The sequence below is a fragment of the Nannospalax galili genome, unplaced genomic scaffold (assembly GCF_000622305.1).
Source record: "Nannospalax galili isolate Female #2095 unplaced genomic scaffold, S.galili_v1.0 scaffold38, whole genome shotgun sequence".
NCBI classification, from domain to species: Eukaryota; Metazoa; Chordata; class Mammalia; order Rodentia; family Spalacidae; genus Nannospalax; species Nannospalax galili.
The window spans coordinates 3,035,867-3,052,196 of NW_008342636.1; the positions used below are offsets into that span (position 1 = coordinate 3,035,867).

At 40.7% G+C, this 16,330-nt stretch overlaps 1 protein-coding gene across 7 annotated transcripts in view; it reads right to left on the reverse strand.

The window, feature by feature from the left end:
- Snx24 (sorting nexin 24) overlaps window positions 1-16,330 on the reverse strand; it is a 197,226-nt gene that overhangs the window by 90,022 nt on the left and 90,874 nt on the right. For all 7 annotated transcript variants that reach the window (XM_008838732.3, XM_008838734.3, XM_008838733.3 and 4 more), the window contains exon 2: window positions 211-294. In XM_008838732.3, coding sequence (XP_008836954.1) covers window positions 211-294 — 84 coding nt within the window. The remainder of the gene's footprint in view (window positions 1-210; window positions 295-16,330) is intronic.

The window sequence follows — 16,330 nt, forward strand, 5'->3', positions numbered from 1 at the left end:
ATGCAAATAATTTTAACAGGAAAACCACTTATTTGAAAAAACAAACACATTTAACAGGTTGAATAATCTATTTTGAAAGGAAATTTATGTCATGATAAAGAAGTCATATACACAAGAGGCAGTACTGTTCTTAGAACCCTACAATGGAGTCTTAATGTTATACCGTGTATCATACAGAGAAAAGAGAAAAAGAATGAAACCAAAGGTTACCTTTTTGTGCAAGGCATGAAACTCGCTGTACCTTTTCTCAACAAAATGTTTTCTTCCATTCATTAGCACTTCTATTTTAAACACCTAAGGAAAAAATTAAAGAGATTAATTCTACTGGTTCAGAACCTTCAATTGTCTGATGTGGTAAGTTTGTGACCATGATATATTTCATCCCTTTAATTACAGTAGCCAATTCTCCCCAAACCCAGAAGGCTCAGGAGACCCTGGCCCAACGGCACTGATTAATGAGCACTCGAGTCAAATGCTCACTAACTACAGCATTCTCCAGGAACGTGTCTAAAAATAAGGGGACCTCCCATGCACTAAAAGGCTACTTCACTTTTTACACAGAGACTATGCTTCCCTTAAAACCTGACTTCATCAATGAATATGGTGCTACCGATCTGACAGGGCAATGCGAAGGCAGGACTGGCGAGTACTCAGACATAGGGCATTCTGTTACAGGTATTTCAATGAAAGCAGAGTGGCAGCTGAGACAATCATGCAAACAGCAGTGCCATTTTTGGGTTAATTTCTTCCTAACCTGCATATTCATCTCTAGTCTCAGCTGGGCTTATACTGCTATTTGCAAAACAGGGAAAATACAGGGAGGACTCATTTTCCCTGTGTGATGCAAGTGACAGCTTGTGCTCCCACCTCTGGAGGGTGGAAAGGCCAGATGCAAAGGCACTCTGGGTGCACTAATTAGTAGGCACTAACATGACATTTTCTTGATTCTTGGGTCAGTGGGTCAAGACTGGGAGCGGGGATGAGAAATATTGTGAAATGCTCATGAAAATACAATGCCTAGCTGGGTAGGGAGGAATGCTTGGCAGGAAGCAACCCAGGGCTGCCAGTGCTGCTGTTACTCCAAGAATCTGGCCTACCCTTGTTTGTTAAGTGAGAGTTTGTAAATACCAAGATGAGAGAACAGTGGAAAGCTTAAGTTCCTGTTTTAATCACCCCTTTGAAAAAAAGCAAAACTGTCAAGTCATAAGACATTTGCAAGTGTAAAAAAAATACTTTAAATATAAGAACTATTCATATTTAAATAGGACCTAAGAGTTTATACACTTCCAGTACGAAAACAGAGTCTCATGGCCCTGTATTTCTGCCTTATATGTAAACATGACTATTTCAGCTCAGACTTTATTATCAAACACAAATTCTAACCATAGTCTTATACTTCTTTGAATTAGAACCTTCCACCATATGACTTGGTTAAAGAGACCCATTTTTTTTTCAAATAGTAGGATAAGTTCACAACTAAATCAATATTTAATAATGTTTCATCCCTTCAAGAATTCTCCCTCAATACTTTTAATAATTTAATGAAAACATTTTCTTCTCAATTATGCCTATGTTTTAAACTCTCAGATATACATCCATTATTTCTTAGGAAAATTCTGTTTACTGATTCACCAAAGAAAACAATGCTTCCAAGAGTCTATAAGAGAATCAGGAAGATACCTCCAGAAACAGGCAAGAGAACTGGACAGCTCATCTCCAGGCTTGGTTAACCTGCTGCAGGACTCCTTCCCAGTGTCAGGACTGGCTACTAGGAGCTACATCACAAAAGCTACCACTTTAATTGGCCGATTTGCTGTAGAATCCATAGGACAGAGACGTGGTAAGCCCCAACCTACTGGGTCACCTCTCAGTCAGACTGCTCCTCCTGAAGGCCACAGGTGAGACATCATGATCTGGCTGCCTCAGGGAACATCCTGAGCAGATGGTTCCATCTTGGTTCCATCACCAAGTTCCACAGTCACTCTTCACAAGCACTAAGTTCACACTGGGAGGCAGCGGGGTGGAGGGGACACAGATTCAAGGGAGGTTTATAAAAAGCATTAAGTCTATTACACTGCCATTGGAAAAAATACATGTACCCAATACTACTAAGACTTTTCTTCTAAGTTCTAAGAAAACACTTTGGAAAGGAGGTTGGTTAACCAGGATTTCCATGGCAAGAAAAACAAGAAACGGAGTCCATTTAGTAAGGCTTCTTTTCCTGAATATCAGAGCAGACCTTTATCTTTATTCTTTCAATTTTGTGACAATAGTTCTCTCTGCTACACAGAAATTCCTTTTCTCACTTTGCTTCCCTGGAAAACTCCAGCACAGTACCTGGCGTTCAGCTGTTCATTTATTTAACAGATAATCACAGAGGGTCTACAGCCTGCCTGGGAGTTGTTCTTGGTTCCAGGACTCAGGAGTGAACAAACAAGAGCCCAGTCTTCATGGAGCTGAGATCCTGTGCAATGAGGAAGTGGACTACACAGCCATGCACAAGCAACATGGTGTCCAGACAGACTCAGCACCATGAAATGTAATACAGTAGGCAAGACACGGAACTTGACAAATGGATTCACACAGCATGTCAGGGAGGTCCTCTCTGAAGACAGAGGCAGTAAGGGCACAGAATCAGAGGTAACAGGCCAGAACATCTGAGAATGTAAATGTGTGTGTGTGTGTGTGTGTGTGTGTGTGTGTGTGTGTATACACGTGTGGGTTTTGGTTTTTTTTGAGATAGGGTCTCACTGTGTGGCACTTACTGGCCTGGAACTTGCTATACAGACCAGGTTGGTCTTGAACTCACAGAGATCTGCCTGCCTCAACTCCCAAGTGCTGGAATTAAAGGCATGCTCTATCACACCTGGTATGAGTTAATATTTTTAAGAATATAAAAATATGAAGCTCCCAGAAAAATAAAATTCAACTTGGCAACCAATTGAAAAAAAGCAGGAAAACACAACTTAAGAAGAAGAAAAAAAAAACAAAACAATGGACAGACACTTGGAAGTGGGAGAAACTCAGAAATCTTCTGCAATGAACTGTGTCCTCTACCTGCTCTCCTCTCAAGATTTGGCCTTTGACGAGGGCACCGCAGGAACAAAGGCAGCCCATGAGGCCTTTACTCCACCACTTCTAGCTTTTGCCCCTCTCAACACCTTGAGAAGCATTAAGGAGGACACTCAAGATCCAGGAAGCCTGGCATGGTGACACCTATAATTCTAGCACTTAGGAACTGTTGCTAAGGCCACACAAAAAGACCCCATCTTACACACATACACACACACACAGCATAGTTGATACAGAAAGCACTGTAGAGGAGACCACTTCACTTTTATGTTACTCCACCTAGTAGGGTCTGTACCTATTCTACCTCTCAATCTCCTTACAGTATGGTTCCAAATCTTGTTTGCTTCTTACTACAAAAATAGTATGTTCTTCTGGAAAAACTGCAATAGTACAAAGTGAAAGGTATTAAACTCTCACATAAAAGACTTGCCTAAGTCCTTACCAACCCACAAAGTATCTTATGCATCCCTCTAGAAATTCTCCATATACATATTAACTCTAGAAATTTTCTTATATACCTAGCCCAATGCCATCCAATTAGTTTTTTTAAAAAAAACTTAATATACATTAAACATTTTTATTTATTGGTACATTTTCACATAAGTCATTCTCTTGTGGCTACATAGAACTCCTATGTATGACATAAATTCTACTTAATATTTCTGCCCATGATATTACATCATTTGTTTAACTAGAATTCCAGGGTGGCATTATGTTATTTGTAGCCTTGTTATTACATATTTATTCATAGGGAACATCCTTATACCTAGGCATGTATGTACAAGCATACATAATACACATGAGAAGCTACCAAAGCCTAGCCAGAATTTCCCCCTCAAATATCCTAAGTCACGCTGTCACCATTAGGACATGAAATGTCTAGCCTATCATCACTGACTAATAGTCACTTTGCTGACCTGATGAATAAAATGAGAATTAGTTTGGTACATAGTGATAAAAGCATATGGTAGTTTCATAAAGTATATGTTTGTATTTTAACTATCTCTCATAAAGTTCTACAAAGGCCCAACCCACTCATTCTGCTCTCTACTTCTAGAGACATCTTTCTCTCAGAGATTTCTAGAAGTTTCCCTTAAAGTAAGGGACCCTATCTGCAATTTAATAAATACATTAAAGCTTTCACTAAGAGCACAAATTATTTTTCTCATTTGATTAAATTTTAGCTAAAGTTCTAGAAGAATTAGTGAGTCAAAAAGAAACATTAGTGAGTCACAAAGAAAATGGACATGAGCAGCAACAACCCTCAGTGACAAAGCACTTGCCTTTCTCTTTCAAGAAAAAAGGAGCTTCAGTGTTTTGCCCAGTGTGGTAGCTCATGCCTGTAATCCCAGCACATGGGAAGCTAAGGCAGGATTGCTGCGAGTTTGAGGACAGCCAGGACTATGTAGTGAATTTCAGATTATCCTGAGCTACAGAGTGAAACTGTCTTAAGCCACATCCCTACCCCCAAAATTACTAAATACAGTGTAAAGGTTCAAATATAAAAAACTAAATGTAACCTGATTTGGCACCAAGTGTCCATCTGATATAAAGTCTGAAAGAGTTTGCACTAAGCAGTACACCCAACAATTTCTGAAGCAGCATTTCCTCCTCTACAGTTCCAAGCACACTTCTTGACTGTACAGTGAAAATATCAGTAACTATGTATACACACATATACTTAACTAGTGTAACATTCATTACTGTGCTCAGTTTTTAGAATCAATCTATGCAGCATGTGAGACAATTATTTTTATAGATGACATTGTAAATATGTTAAAACCCTGTCAGTATAAAAACCAATGACGGGGCTGGAGAGATGGCTCAGCGGTTAAGAACACTGGTTATTCTTGCAGAAGACCCGGGTTTGAATCCCAGCACCCACATGGAAGCTAACAACTGTCTGTAACTCCAGTCCCAGGGGATCTGACCGCCTCTTCTGACCTCCTCAGGCATTGCTGGACACAACACAGGTGCACTTACCTACATGCAGGCAATACACACATACACATAAAATAAAAAAAGAGAAATAAACTTAAAAAAAAAAAACAATGACATACCAAGTAGAAGAGAGGAGAGGGACTGCAAGGAAACAGAATGAAAAGAAGGAACCAGGTGCAAACTTTCTCCCTTGACATGAATAGCAGTCAAAGGATACTGCTTAAAAGTTGGCAGATGTAGAAAGAGGTTCAAGTTGAAAATATTCTGTGAAAAAACTGTGTCAATTTTCCTTAAAGTTGAGTGAAATTAGGGCCATGCAGGATGGCTCAGCGAGTAAAGGTACTTGCTGCACAAGCCTAGTGACCTGAGTTTGATCCCACGAACCCATGTAAAAGTGGAAAGAGAGAACCAAATCCATAAAATTGTCCTCTGACCTCCACACAATACACATATCCCCCCACCCACACAACACATACAAATAAATGCAATTTTAAACTAAATCATTTTATTTTATGTGTATGAGTCCCTATACCTAAGTGCACCACTGTATGCAATGCACATGGAGGCCAGAAGAGGGCAACAGATTCCCAGGAACTGGAGTTAAAAATGGTTGTTACCTGCCATGTGGGTGCTGGGAACCAAACCCAGGTCCTTTGCAAAAGTAGCCAGCACTCTTACCACTAAGTCATCTCTCCCACACCATAATTTTTAAAAAAAATGATGAAATTAAAATTGTGTCCATGGTAAAAATTTAACATGGAAGGGAAGAAAATGCACAGATAGGACGAGCTAAGTTCATCTTTCAAAATGGGGACAGAGAATATTAGAGTAGGAAGGGTTAAATGGGATGGGTAGGTCTGGAGAGATAGCTCAGCGGTTAAGAGCACTAGCTGCTTTGCAAGAGGTCCCAGGTTCAAGTCCCAGCACCCACATGGTAACTAGCAACCATCCATAACTAAAGTTCTAAGGGAATATAATGCCCTCTTCTGACCTCTGTGGGCATTGCACAACATGGGTGCACTTACTACATGCAGGCAATACACTCATACACACACACACACAAAATTTTTTTAATGGGGTGGGTCATGGGAGGGCAGGGCAGAGGAAAGAGTTTGGGGAGGGATAAGTAACATTAAAGGCCTTCAGAAAAAGCCATATGGAAAACCTACCTCTACAGAACTACTTAAAGTGTGTGTGTGTGTGTGTGTGTGTATATATATATAAAATAAAAACAGAATAAAGAAGTAATTTTATAACAGGGGGACACTGCCCTTTCTAGATGCCATAGGCTAATTAAACAAACAAACAAACAAAAACCCTTCAATGCCAGGAATAAATTCCCTCTCTAGAAGCTGTTGACCACAAGTCCCATGGACCCTCAAACAATATTGTCCATTGCCCCTGCTGTTGGTTAGCCACAAGAACTTGATGGTAAGATCCTATTGTTGACAACATTACATACATGAGTTATAGAACAAGCAAGGAGAAAGTCAGCTAGTACTGACTTCAGAGCCTCATCTCTACTGGCTAGCTTTCATAATGCTGGTAGGTGCTATGAATGCTACCAGAAGGTTAAAAAAAAAAAAATCAGTTTTACCTAGCTGTGAATCCAGTGCTACAACAACAACTGGCCTGGCAAGATACATCTACATGTGCAATAGTGGCACAAATCTTATGGGAGTAACAAACCACTCTCTACTTGGCTTAAGGTTTTCTTCACAGAACAGACCCATACTTGACATTGATATCAGACTTAAAAACCTCAGGCTATGCAGGTCATGGGTCAGAGGGGAGAATCCAATATTAGTCTTCTACTGAATAGTTATCATATCAAACTGACTTCTGATGACTTATTGTTATACTTACAGATTAATGTATCTCTCAACTCTCACCAGAGAAGTTTCCTTTTGTAGCAGATGATTATCAACACAGAAACCCACAACTGGCTAATGTGCAAAGAACAAGAGGCTGTAGAGCACTTAGCCCTGAATAGAACACCTCTATCAAACTTCTGCCTCCCAAGGCTCAGGGATCATTGCAGAAGAGGAGGCAGAAAGACTGTAAGAGCCAGAGGTGGTAGATGACCACAGGGAAACAGTTTTCCAGACAGCTGATCAATTCCTCATATGAAGTCACAGCAATGATGACAACATACACAAGTCCTATGGAAGCTCAAACCAGACAAAATCCCACCATAGACATCAGGAAGTGGGTAAGAAACTCCAACACAACCTAAGGAACTTTTGGCAACTGATGGCTGCTGGGAGGGGAGAGACCATCTCTTTGAAGAAGGGACTCTTGTTAATCAGGCTCCAGTGGATGAACCCACACAGAAGGACATTTGGGGACACAAATTAGACTCTATATTATATACTATATAAATATTATATATATATATATAACAAAAATGGCCAGGGACAATAAGGGAAAGTTCAGCTAGGGAAAGGAATATAAATACTATCAAATTATAGTAATGAAAATCACAAAAATTCAATAAAAAAGGAAAGAAAATGGGGAGACAATGGAGATTTTTGAAATTCCAGACATCAAGAAATGGAGCTATGGGGCTGGAGAGATGGCTCAGTGGTGAAAAGCACTAGCTGCTCTTCTGGAGGACCCGGGTTCAGTTTCTGACACCCACTTGGTGGTTGACAACTTTCTGTAACTCCAGTTCCAGGGAATCCGGCGCCCTTTTCTGACCTCTGCAGGCATTATATGACATGGGTGCACTTACACACATGCAGGCAAAACACTCGTACACATTAAAAATTTTTTTAAACTTAAAAAAAAAACGGATATATACATATGTTAGAGAGCTGCAACATTTCCTACAGCTTTTCAACTAACTTTTAGTTCTGGAAGGTTCTGGATGCATCATATTTTTCCCAGGCACATATTTTACTTTCAGGCATCCTAATAATGCTGTCAGTTAGGTTAAATGTCTAAAATGTTTCTGCAGAGATAGAAGGAAAGATGTTCTTGAGCTTCTCTGTAGGACTACCAGATTACAGATACTTAGAATGCACATTTTCAGTCTAAACCCCAATGGTAATTCTACTGCTGCCTTTTGACTGATTATTTGATTATGAAAGTCTTTGTTTTTCTTATTCTTTTAAGCTATATCATCAGTATGACACAGAACCAATCAATCAATTCAGTGAGGGAAAAAATGCATCCAAACACGTCAGGCCAGATGCACTGATTGGCTATACAGCTTTTCATTAGAGTCAATATCATATAACTTTGACTTAGATATTCAATAAAATATGAATGCTGCTCTTTCTTTGCTTGCTTGAGTTGTAATAATAAATCACATTTGTTAGACAATGAACCATTCCAGTAGATAGCTGCTCTAGGAACTTTACCATTCTCCTTTACAAGAGCGAAGACAGATAACTGTTACCTCCACTACTTAACTTGGGCAAATCTCTATCTGTAGCATCTTTGTTAATCAGAATAACAAAATAATACCTACTGATTGAGTATGTTAGATAACAAATGCCTTGGGGCTTGCTAAGATCCTTTACAACAGGAGGAATAATTATTGCTAATTATAAAGAGGTGGACAAAGTCCCCAGAAGGAAGCAGAAAACAGTTTTGACTGGCATCCATCTCAGAGGCTGCTTACTTGTGGTTGAAATAGCTTGCCACAGAGATAAACAAGAATCCATTTTTCTTCTCACAAATGACTTAACTGCAGATTGTACCCCCTAATCACAGACCCATGGCTTCTGAAAAGAAATGGAAAAGATCAGTTCTAGTTGCTTCCAAAACCAGAACCTGCAACCTAGCCACTGAAGCTGGTTTCCACAGCCAACTTCTTCCCAAATCCTTCCTACTGAGCAGAGCTGGCTCACCTGCGCAAGGGCCTGCATGCCTAGGTGACCCTCGCTAGGCCAAGGCTGACTCCTCCCTGGTCCTGTCAGCATACAAGTTCAATTCTACTCCCTTCCAGACCCTGCAGGAACCTCAGGCATCACTGTCTTCCACGTTTCCCTTAAAGCTAGGGCCTCTAGCTGGCAGACCTACTATGTGGCGTATAGTCACAGTCTCTAATTTTTAGCATGAACATATATATTCCTGTAGACTATTTCAGACAAGATAGATTATGTGTACCAAATAAATTGTAAATCTTAAAAGAAAAATTAAGAAGAACCTATAATAAGGTTTTCAGAAAGCACTTGTAATATAGTACTTATTGAAAAAGCAGGAAAAAAAATTTATCCATACATCCTATTGCAGAAAGAGAACAAAAGAAACAGGACACGAGGGTGCTTGAGTGGTAGGGTTACCAATTACTATCATTTTCTCTAAAACCTAGATTTTTACCAGAGCATTTATTATTCTTATTATCAAGAAAGTGGTCATCTGGGGCTGGAGAGATGGCTCAGCGGTTAAGAACACTGACTGTTCTTGCAGAAGACCTGAGTTCGAATCCCAGCACCCACATGGTAGCTAACAACTGTCCCTAACTCCAGTTCCAGGGAATCCGACAGCCTCTTCTGTCCTCTGCGGACATTGCACGACACGGGTGCACTTACCTACGTGTAGGCAATACACACGTACACATAAAATAAAAATAATATATAAAATATAAAAAAAGAAAGTGGTCATCAAACTTCTTTCTCAAGTTATACTAACACAAAAGTAATAAATGATAATTATTCGTAAAAAATTTATATTTTTTATTTTCACTTTATGCTTTCTGCCTGCATGTGCAGTACCCACAGAGGCCAGAAGAGGGCATAAGATCCTCTGAAACTGGAACTACTAATGGTTGTCAGTCGCCATGTGGGTGCTGGGACTGAACCCAGGTCCTCTGCAAGAGCAACAACTGAGCCATCTCTCCAGACGCAACAATTACTCCTTTAAAATTTTTTTTTATTTATTATTTTTATTTTAGGTGTATGAGTGTATTAACTGCATGTATGTGAATACACCCATGTCGTGCAATGCCGCAGAGGTCAGAAGAGGGCTTCGGATTCCCCTGGAACTGGAGTTAAGGACGAACGGTTCATAGCCACCATGTGGGTGCTGGGAATCGAACCCAGGTCCTCTGCAAGCACAGTCAGTGCTCGTAACAAATGAGCCATCTCTCCAGTCCTTCTCTTTTCAATCAATTAATTTTGGGGGCTTTCTGAAACAATCTCCCTGTGGCTCCTAATGGCCTGGCTCAAAACTCTCTAGGTAGATAGGGTTGACCGGATCTTGCAGAGTTCTTCCCAAGTGCTGGGATTAAAGGCGTGCGCCACCATGCCCAGCTTCCAGTTACTCCTTTTTAAAAAAAAAAAATATTTGAGACAGGGTCTAGCTATGTAGCCTAGGCTGCCCTCAAACTCACGATTTTCCTACTTCAGCCTTCCAAGTTCTGAGCGCACAAGTGTAGCACCACACAGGCTTCAATTATTCCTTTTTAACACAACTATAGATTGCTTATAAAATTCGTTTATTTATTTCCGTAGACATCTATGGAGCTGTGTCCTGGTACTTTACACTGCATTAATAACAACAGAAGCAACAGCTAACAAACACTATAAACTGTTTCAGTAATTATTTTAGTATCAAATTCCTAGTGTAAGCACCATGAAAGTGAAGAGTATGGGTTTTCTATAAAGGATAAATAGCTAGAAAGGAGAAGGATAAAAACTTTGTGAAGAAGAGCCCTCCTAGGCTCCATGATCACAAGAACTAATATTGTGAAAATAGCTATATTACCGAAATCAGTCCGCAGATTCAATGTGACCCCCACCAAAACCCCCGTGACATTCTTTACAGAACTGCAAAAGCAATCCTAAAATTCACATGGCACCACAAAAGACCACAGATAGCCAAAGCAACAATCCTAAGCAGAAGAGCAGGTACCTGATCTCAACTTATACTATTGGGCCATAGTAACAAAAAGCCTAGTGGTTGTACAAATACAAATACACAGACCAACAGAATAGAATAAGCCCACACAGTTGCAGCCAATTAATCATAAAGATGCCAAAAACATAGATTGGGAAAAATACAGCCTTTTCAACAAATGGTGCTAGGAAAACTTGATATCCACATGTAGAGGAATGAAACTAGGTCCATATCTCACATTTTAGATAAAAATAAATTCAGAGGATGGAGAAATGGTTCACCAGTTAAAAGCACTCGCTGCTCTTCCAGAGGACCCAACCTCAGTTCCCAGCATCCACGTCCGGCAGCTCACAATGCTCCAGGAAATCCAATGTTCTCTCTGGCCTAGACACAGGCACAGAGACACAAATAAACCTTTTAAAAATTTAAAATGGATCAAAGACTTTAATGTAAGATATGAACCTTTGAAACAACTAGTTTTAAAAATTTCCCATAGCATCAGTATAAAGGATAGTTGGGTTTAGTGCCAGCCTAGGAGAGAAAACCAAATATGTACAAATGGCAATACCAATTGTCATTTTGTTATTATTCCACAGATGAGATTTGTAGCTCAGCAGAGGTTAGGCTGCAGCTCTTGCATCAACTACCTGATATTGAATCCTGTGTCTTCAATGGCTCTCTGATGGACTCTGCAAACACACTACAGTTTGAGAATTTAACCCTCCAAACCCTCTCAGTGTTCTCACCTATAACCTAGCACTTGTCACCTAGGTTGGTTGTGACAATTAAGTCAGATTAATTACATGTCTTAGTCTGTTTCTTCATTGCTGTGACAAAATACTCTGACCAATACCAACTTGGGGGAGGAAAGGGTTTATTTAGCTTACATCTCCCAGGTCACAGTTCATCAGGGAGCCCAAGGTAGGAACTCAAGGCAGGAACCTGGAGGTAGGAGCTGGAGTACAGGCCATGGAGGAACGCTGCTTACTGACTTGTTCCTCTGGCCCCTGCTCAGCCTGCTTTCTTATGCAACACAGGCCCACCTGCCCAGGGGTGGCACCACTCAGTGGGCTGGGCCCTCCCACATCACTCATCAAGAAGATGCCCCTAAGACATGGCTACAGGCCAGTCCAATAGAGGCAATTCCCCAACTGAGGCTCCCTCAACCCAGGTGTGTCAAGTTGACACTAAAGCTACCCAGCACACTACATAAATGGCTTATCATATAGTCTGGCTTTAATAAGACTCCTCAATAATGTTGCCTATTTATGTGAGAAACTCACTAACAGCTGTTAAAATTGTTTCTTGGGGTGGGGGGGGGTTACTGGACAGTGACTCAGCAACCACATCGACTCACCTCTATCTGACCACAGTGCTCACATGGGGGGTATGCACTCGCCTCTGTCAAAGCCAATTCAAAATCAAAACCCCAGACACCTGATGAAGCTTGGTCACTCCAGTGACCCAAGTCATCTCCCGAGATTTTAGTTTAGGACTCTGTGCCTGTAATCTGTCTAAATGTTTGAGAAATCATGTCTTATTGATAGATCATGATGTCCTGGTAGTAAAACAAAATCTCGGAGTTCATCAGTAGGTGATCTTCAGACCTGAGGTTAAACTTCACAAAACTCATCTGTTAAATGCCATGATGTTATCAATACATTAAATGGCACCTGGCACCAAGGCAGACCTGGTGCATGAAATAAATGAAGGACAGATGAGTGGGGAACTGATCGCTGGTGCTACAGTTTGGATCTTAACTGGACTACAAAGGCCTGGTGTTAATAGTTTAGCCCCCAGGTTGTCACTATTGGGAGGTGATAGGATCGTAACAGGTGGAGCCTCATGGGAGATCGTCGGTCACTGGAGTTGTGCCCTTGAAGAGGCTATAGGCGCTGAAGCCCTTCCTATTAAGGCATCAGAAGGTGAACAGCTTTGCAATGCTGTTTGCTCTTTGTCACAATTTGCTGCCTTCCTGCAGGTCCACGGCAATGGATTCATGTGACCGACCTGCAGGAAGGCAGGTCCACGGCAATGGATCCATGTGACCATGGTCTGGCCCCTTCAACACTGAGCCAAATACCTTTCCTCTGTATGAGGTGATTATCTCAGGGGTTTTGGTATAATACTAGAAAGCTGGCTAACACAGAAGGACAAATTGGAAAGAACAAAACAATCTCTCATTCCATCTTAGCAAATTTATAGTAAAAAGAGTAAAATGAGAAGTTTTCATGAGAAAGAAAAAGTAAGTTAGACATGATATAGCCAGGTTATGCACTGATATGGTTTCTTGTACCACTATAAAGATGGTAGGAAGCTGGTCAAAAGTGTACCATTCATAAGGACCTAAAATCTGTGAAAACATCTTTGAAACAAAGGCCTTTTATTTAAAAGCAACTACCAGTCTTAATCCTACTCCGGAGAGCTACATGCTATATAGTAAGGGGGCAGTCAGAGTCAGACACACCTGGCACCCGTGTCGGCCACTTCCAGCTGTGCCTCTGAGCCTCTGTCTTGTCTCCTCATAAGAAAAACACCTGACTTTTTTTTTTTTTTTTTTTTTTTTTTTTTTTTTTTTTTTGTCTTTTTTGAGACAGGGTCTCCCTGTAGTGCCAGCTGGCCTGAAACTCACTGTGTAGACCAAGGTGGCCTCAAACTCATAAAGATTCAGCTGCCTCTGACTCCCAAGTTATGGGATTAAATGCGTGGGTGATCATGCCCAGTTAACACCTAACTGCCTAAGGCTGGTGGTGGAATAGATAAATAAGACAGGGTGAATAATGTACTTAGCACCCAGGCTGGCACATGGTTGGCTTTCAACACATTCTAGAATCCTTTGGAATACTATCAGGTTTCTCACAAATCTAAGTGGGGTCTAAAATTATTCACAGCTTTTATTTCTCTACATATCAAGAAGTCATATGATGTCTATGTCTACTTCTGAAAAACAATAGTCTCTCTAAAACCAGCACAATTGCAAAAATCAACAATACTAAGCTTGTGCTATACACACATAACATATGCATGCATATGTGTAGATGGATAGTTTTTTTTAATCATAAGATGTGTAAAGTGTAAGCTTATGTGCTGACAGTTACTAACTCCATTCACAGATTATTTCTGTGGGCACTGGGGAAATGAAAGTCAAGATTCTCCTGTCTTCTCTTAAGGCTGAACTTAGAATCTCTCTGGATTCTGGAAAAGGAAGGCCACTTGCAAACTCAGCTGCAATAAGGATGACCAGTTTCAAGCTCTGATGCTCAGCTTGTAAAGACAGGCAGAGAGCAGGTGATGGGCAAGTCCTGAGCCCATCAAAGAATGTAGGCCACAGAGTATTGTCTAAAATTAAGGTCCCTCTTTGCCCAGGGTTTGGTGAGGCGAAAGACTTTTCTATGCTGTGAACAGGTATTAGAAAGCATACATGCATGGTTTTAAAATGCCCTCTCACTAGAAGAAAGTTTTTCAAGATCACAGAATTATTAGCCTTTCTTCAAAACTCAAAGAAAATATTTTTCAAGTCTTATTAAACACGCTTAGTTTAACAACCACTGCACTACAGAGATGGTGATTATATTCCTTTCTCCAATACTTTTCGGTACCTACCATGTGCTGGACCCTAGCCAAAATGTCTATCATTTTAGTGGCAAAGCTGATTGTGGTGGCGTACAACTGCAACACCAACCACTCAGGAGGCTGAGGCAAAAAGACAGCAAGTTCAAGGCCAGCCTGAGCTACACAGCAGACCCTCTCTCTCAAAAATAAATAAATAAGGGGGCTGGAGAGATAGCTCAACAGTTAAGATCACTTGCTACAGTTACAGAAGACTTGAGTTCAATCCCCAGCATCCAAATCAGGCAGCTTACAACTGCCTATAACTCCAGTTCCAGGGCGGGATCTGGCACCTCCAGCCTCTACGGGCAATAGAACTTAGGTGCACACACCCACACAGAGACACATACTTAATTTGAAAATAAAATTAAAAACAAGTAAATAAATAAACTTCAAAACAAGACAGGCAGAATTCTGTTTTTGTAGAATTTTATATACTAGTACAGGAGACAGAAAACAATGAGTGTAAAAATAAGGAAGTTATACGTTAAGTTTTCCAGAGTGGCTACCTGGTCCTGGGGATGGGATGGAGTCAGGTAAGAGAAACTGAGGGAAAAGCAGCAGTGCCCGTGGATGCTCAGTGTGGGCAGCACTGAGGTTTTCTTGCAGAGCATGAGGCTGCATCACAGAAGGTAACAGGAATCATCTACTGGTTTGTGTTAAATTTAAATTAACCCCCTTTTAAAAAGCATCTAAATTTATAATTAAATTTCTGTATTAAACCAATTACCACCTCTTCTAGATCTATGTGACCAGTACAAGCAGCAAAGACTCTCTGAGAGAAGTCAGGCTTAAAGAGGCCAGGCCTTAGCATGAATCACTGTGGTTCTTCATGAAGAATCAGCATCTCTAAACCCACACAAGGAACGGCTAAGGAGAGGGAAGAAAGGCCATTCTAAGAGCTTCTTGTATTGATTTCTTTTACCCCAAACAAAGAGATTCTTCTAGTTACATGATTTATCATAATCACTTAATTTGTCTGACTGCTTTAAAAAAGAACAATGGATTCAAGAGAAGATGTTGACTTGCAAAAACATAATCATTTTTCAGGTTTTCTTGTTGTTTGCATTGTTGCTTACCCTTAGTAATATGCCATGCAGAGTCTCCAGAGAAACTGAACATGCAAATCTCTAATTCAAGTGTTCCCAGGAGCCTGCAAGAAATCTGAACAGCCAACTCCTGAGAGCTCTCATGAGGCTCTGGGTACGAAGGCTGGACAGCTCTGCAAACTTGGTGTATTAGCACTCGCCACTCAATTCCATTGTACTGGGACATGTTTTGCTCTCTTTCTGCATAAATTGAGACTATGTACTGAGACTGCTCTCAAGCATTTCCCTGTGAACCAGTGTACATGGATTTAAAGGAGACTTTTTGAAGAAGTCCTTTTCTAGGCAAAGATGGTTCACAGGACAGGGAACTAAGGCCTCCAGCCACAATTTATTCCTGCATTTTCTAGGTTCAGCTGTTTTCCCCAGCATGGCTCTACTATCCTGTCTTTTCTCAGACTAAAATCACAGTATCATTCCAGTATGGACAACAAAAATATTTCCGAAGAGGTAAGCTACTTGGCTCTCGGGGATAAATAGTGCATTCGATTTTATGTAGTTGATGGTAGGAAAGAAAATTTATATCAATTCTATTTACATGGCTTCTCATGAAATACATCACAAGGGTAAGTTAATACAAGACGATACCATGAAAAAAATATAGTGGGGGGATGAGGTGGGGGTAGGGGAGGGCTGGAAGGATGGCACAGTCAGTACAATGCCTGTGTTGCAAGCACAAGGACTTGAGTTCAATCCCTAGCACCCATGTAAAAATGCCAGGTGCGGTGGCATATGCCTATAATCCCAATGGAAGT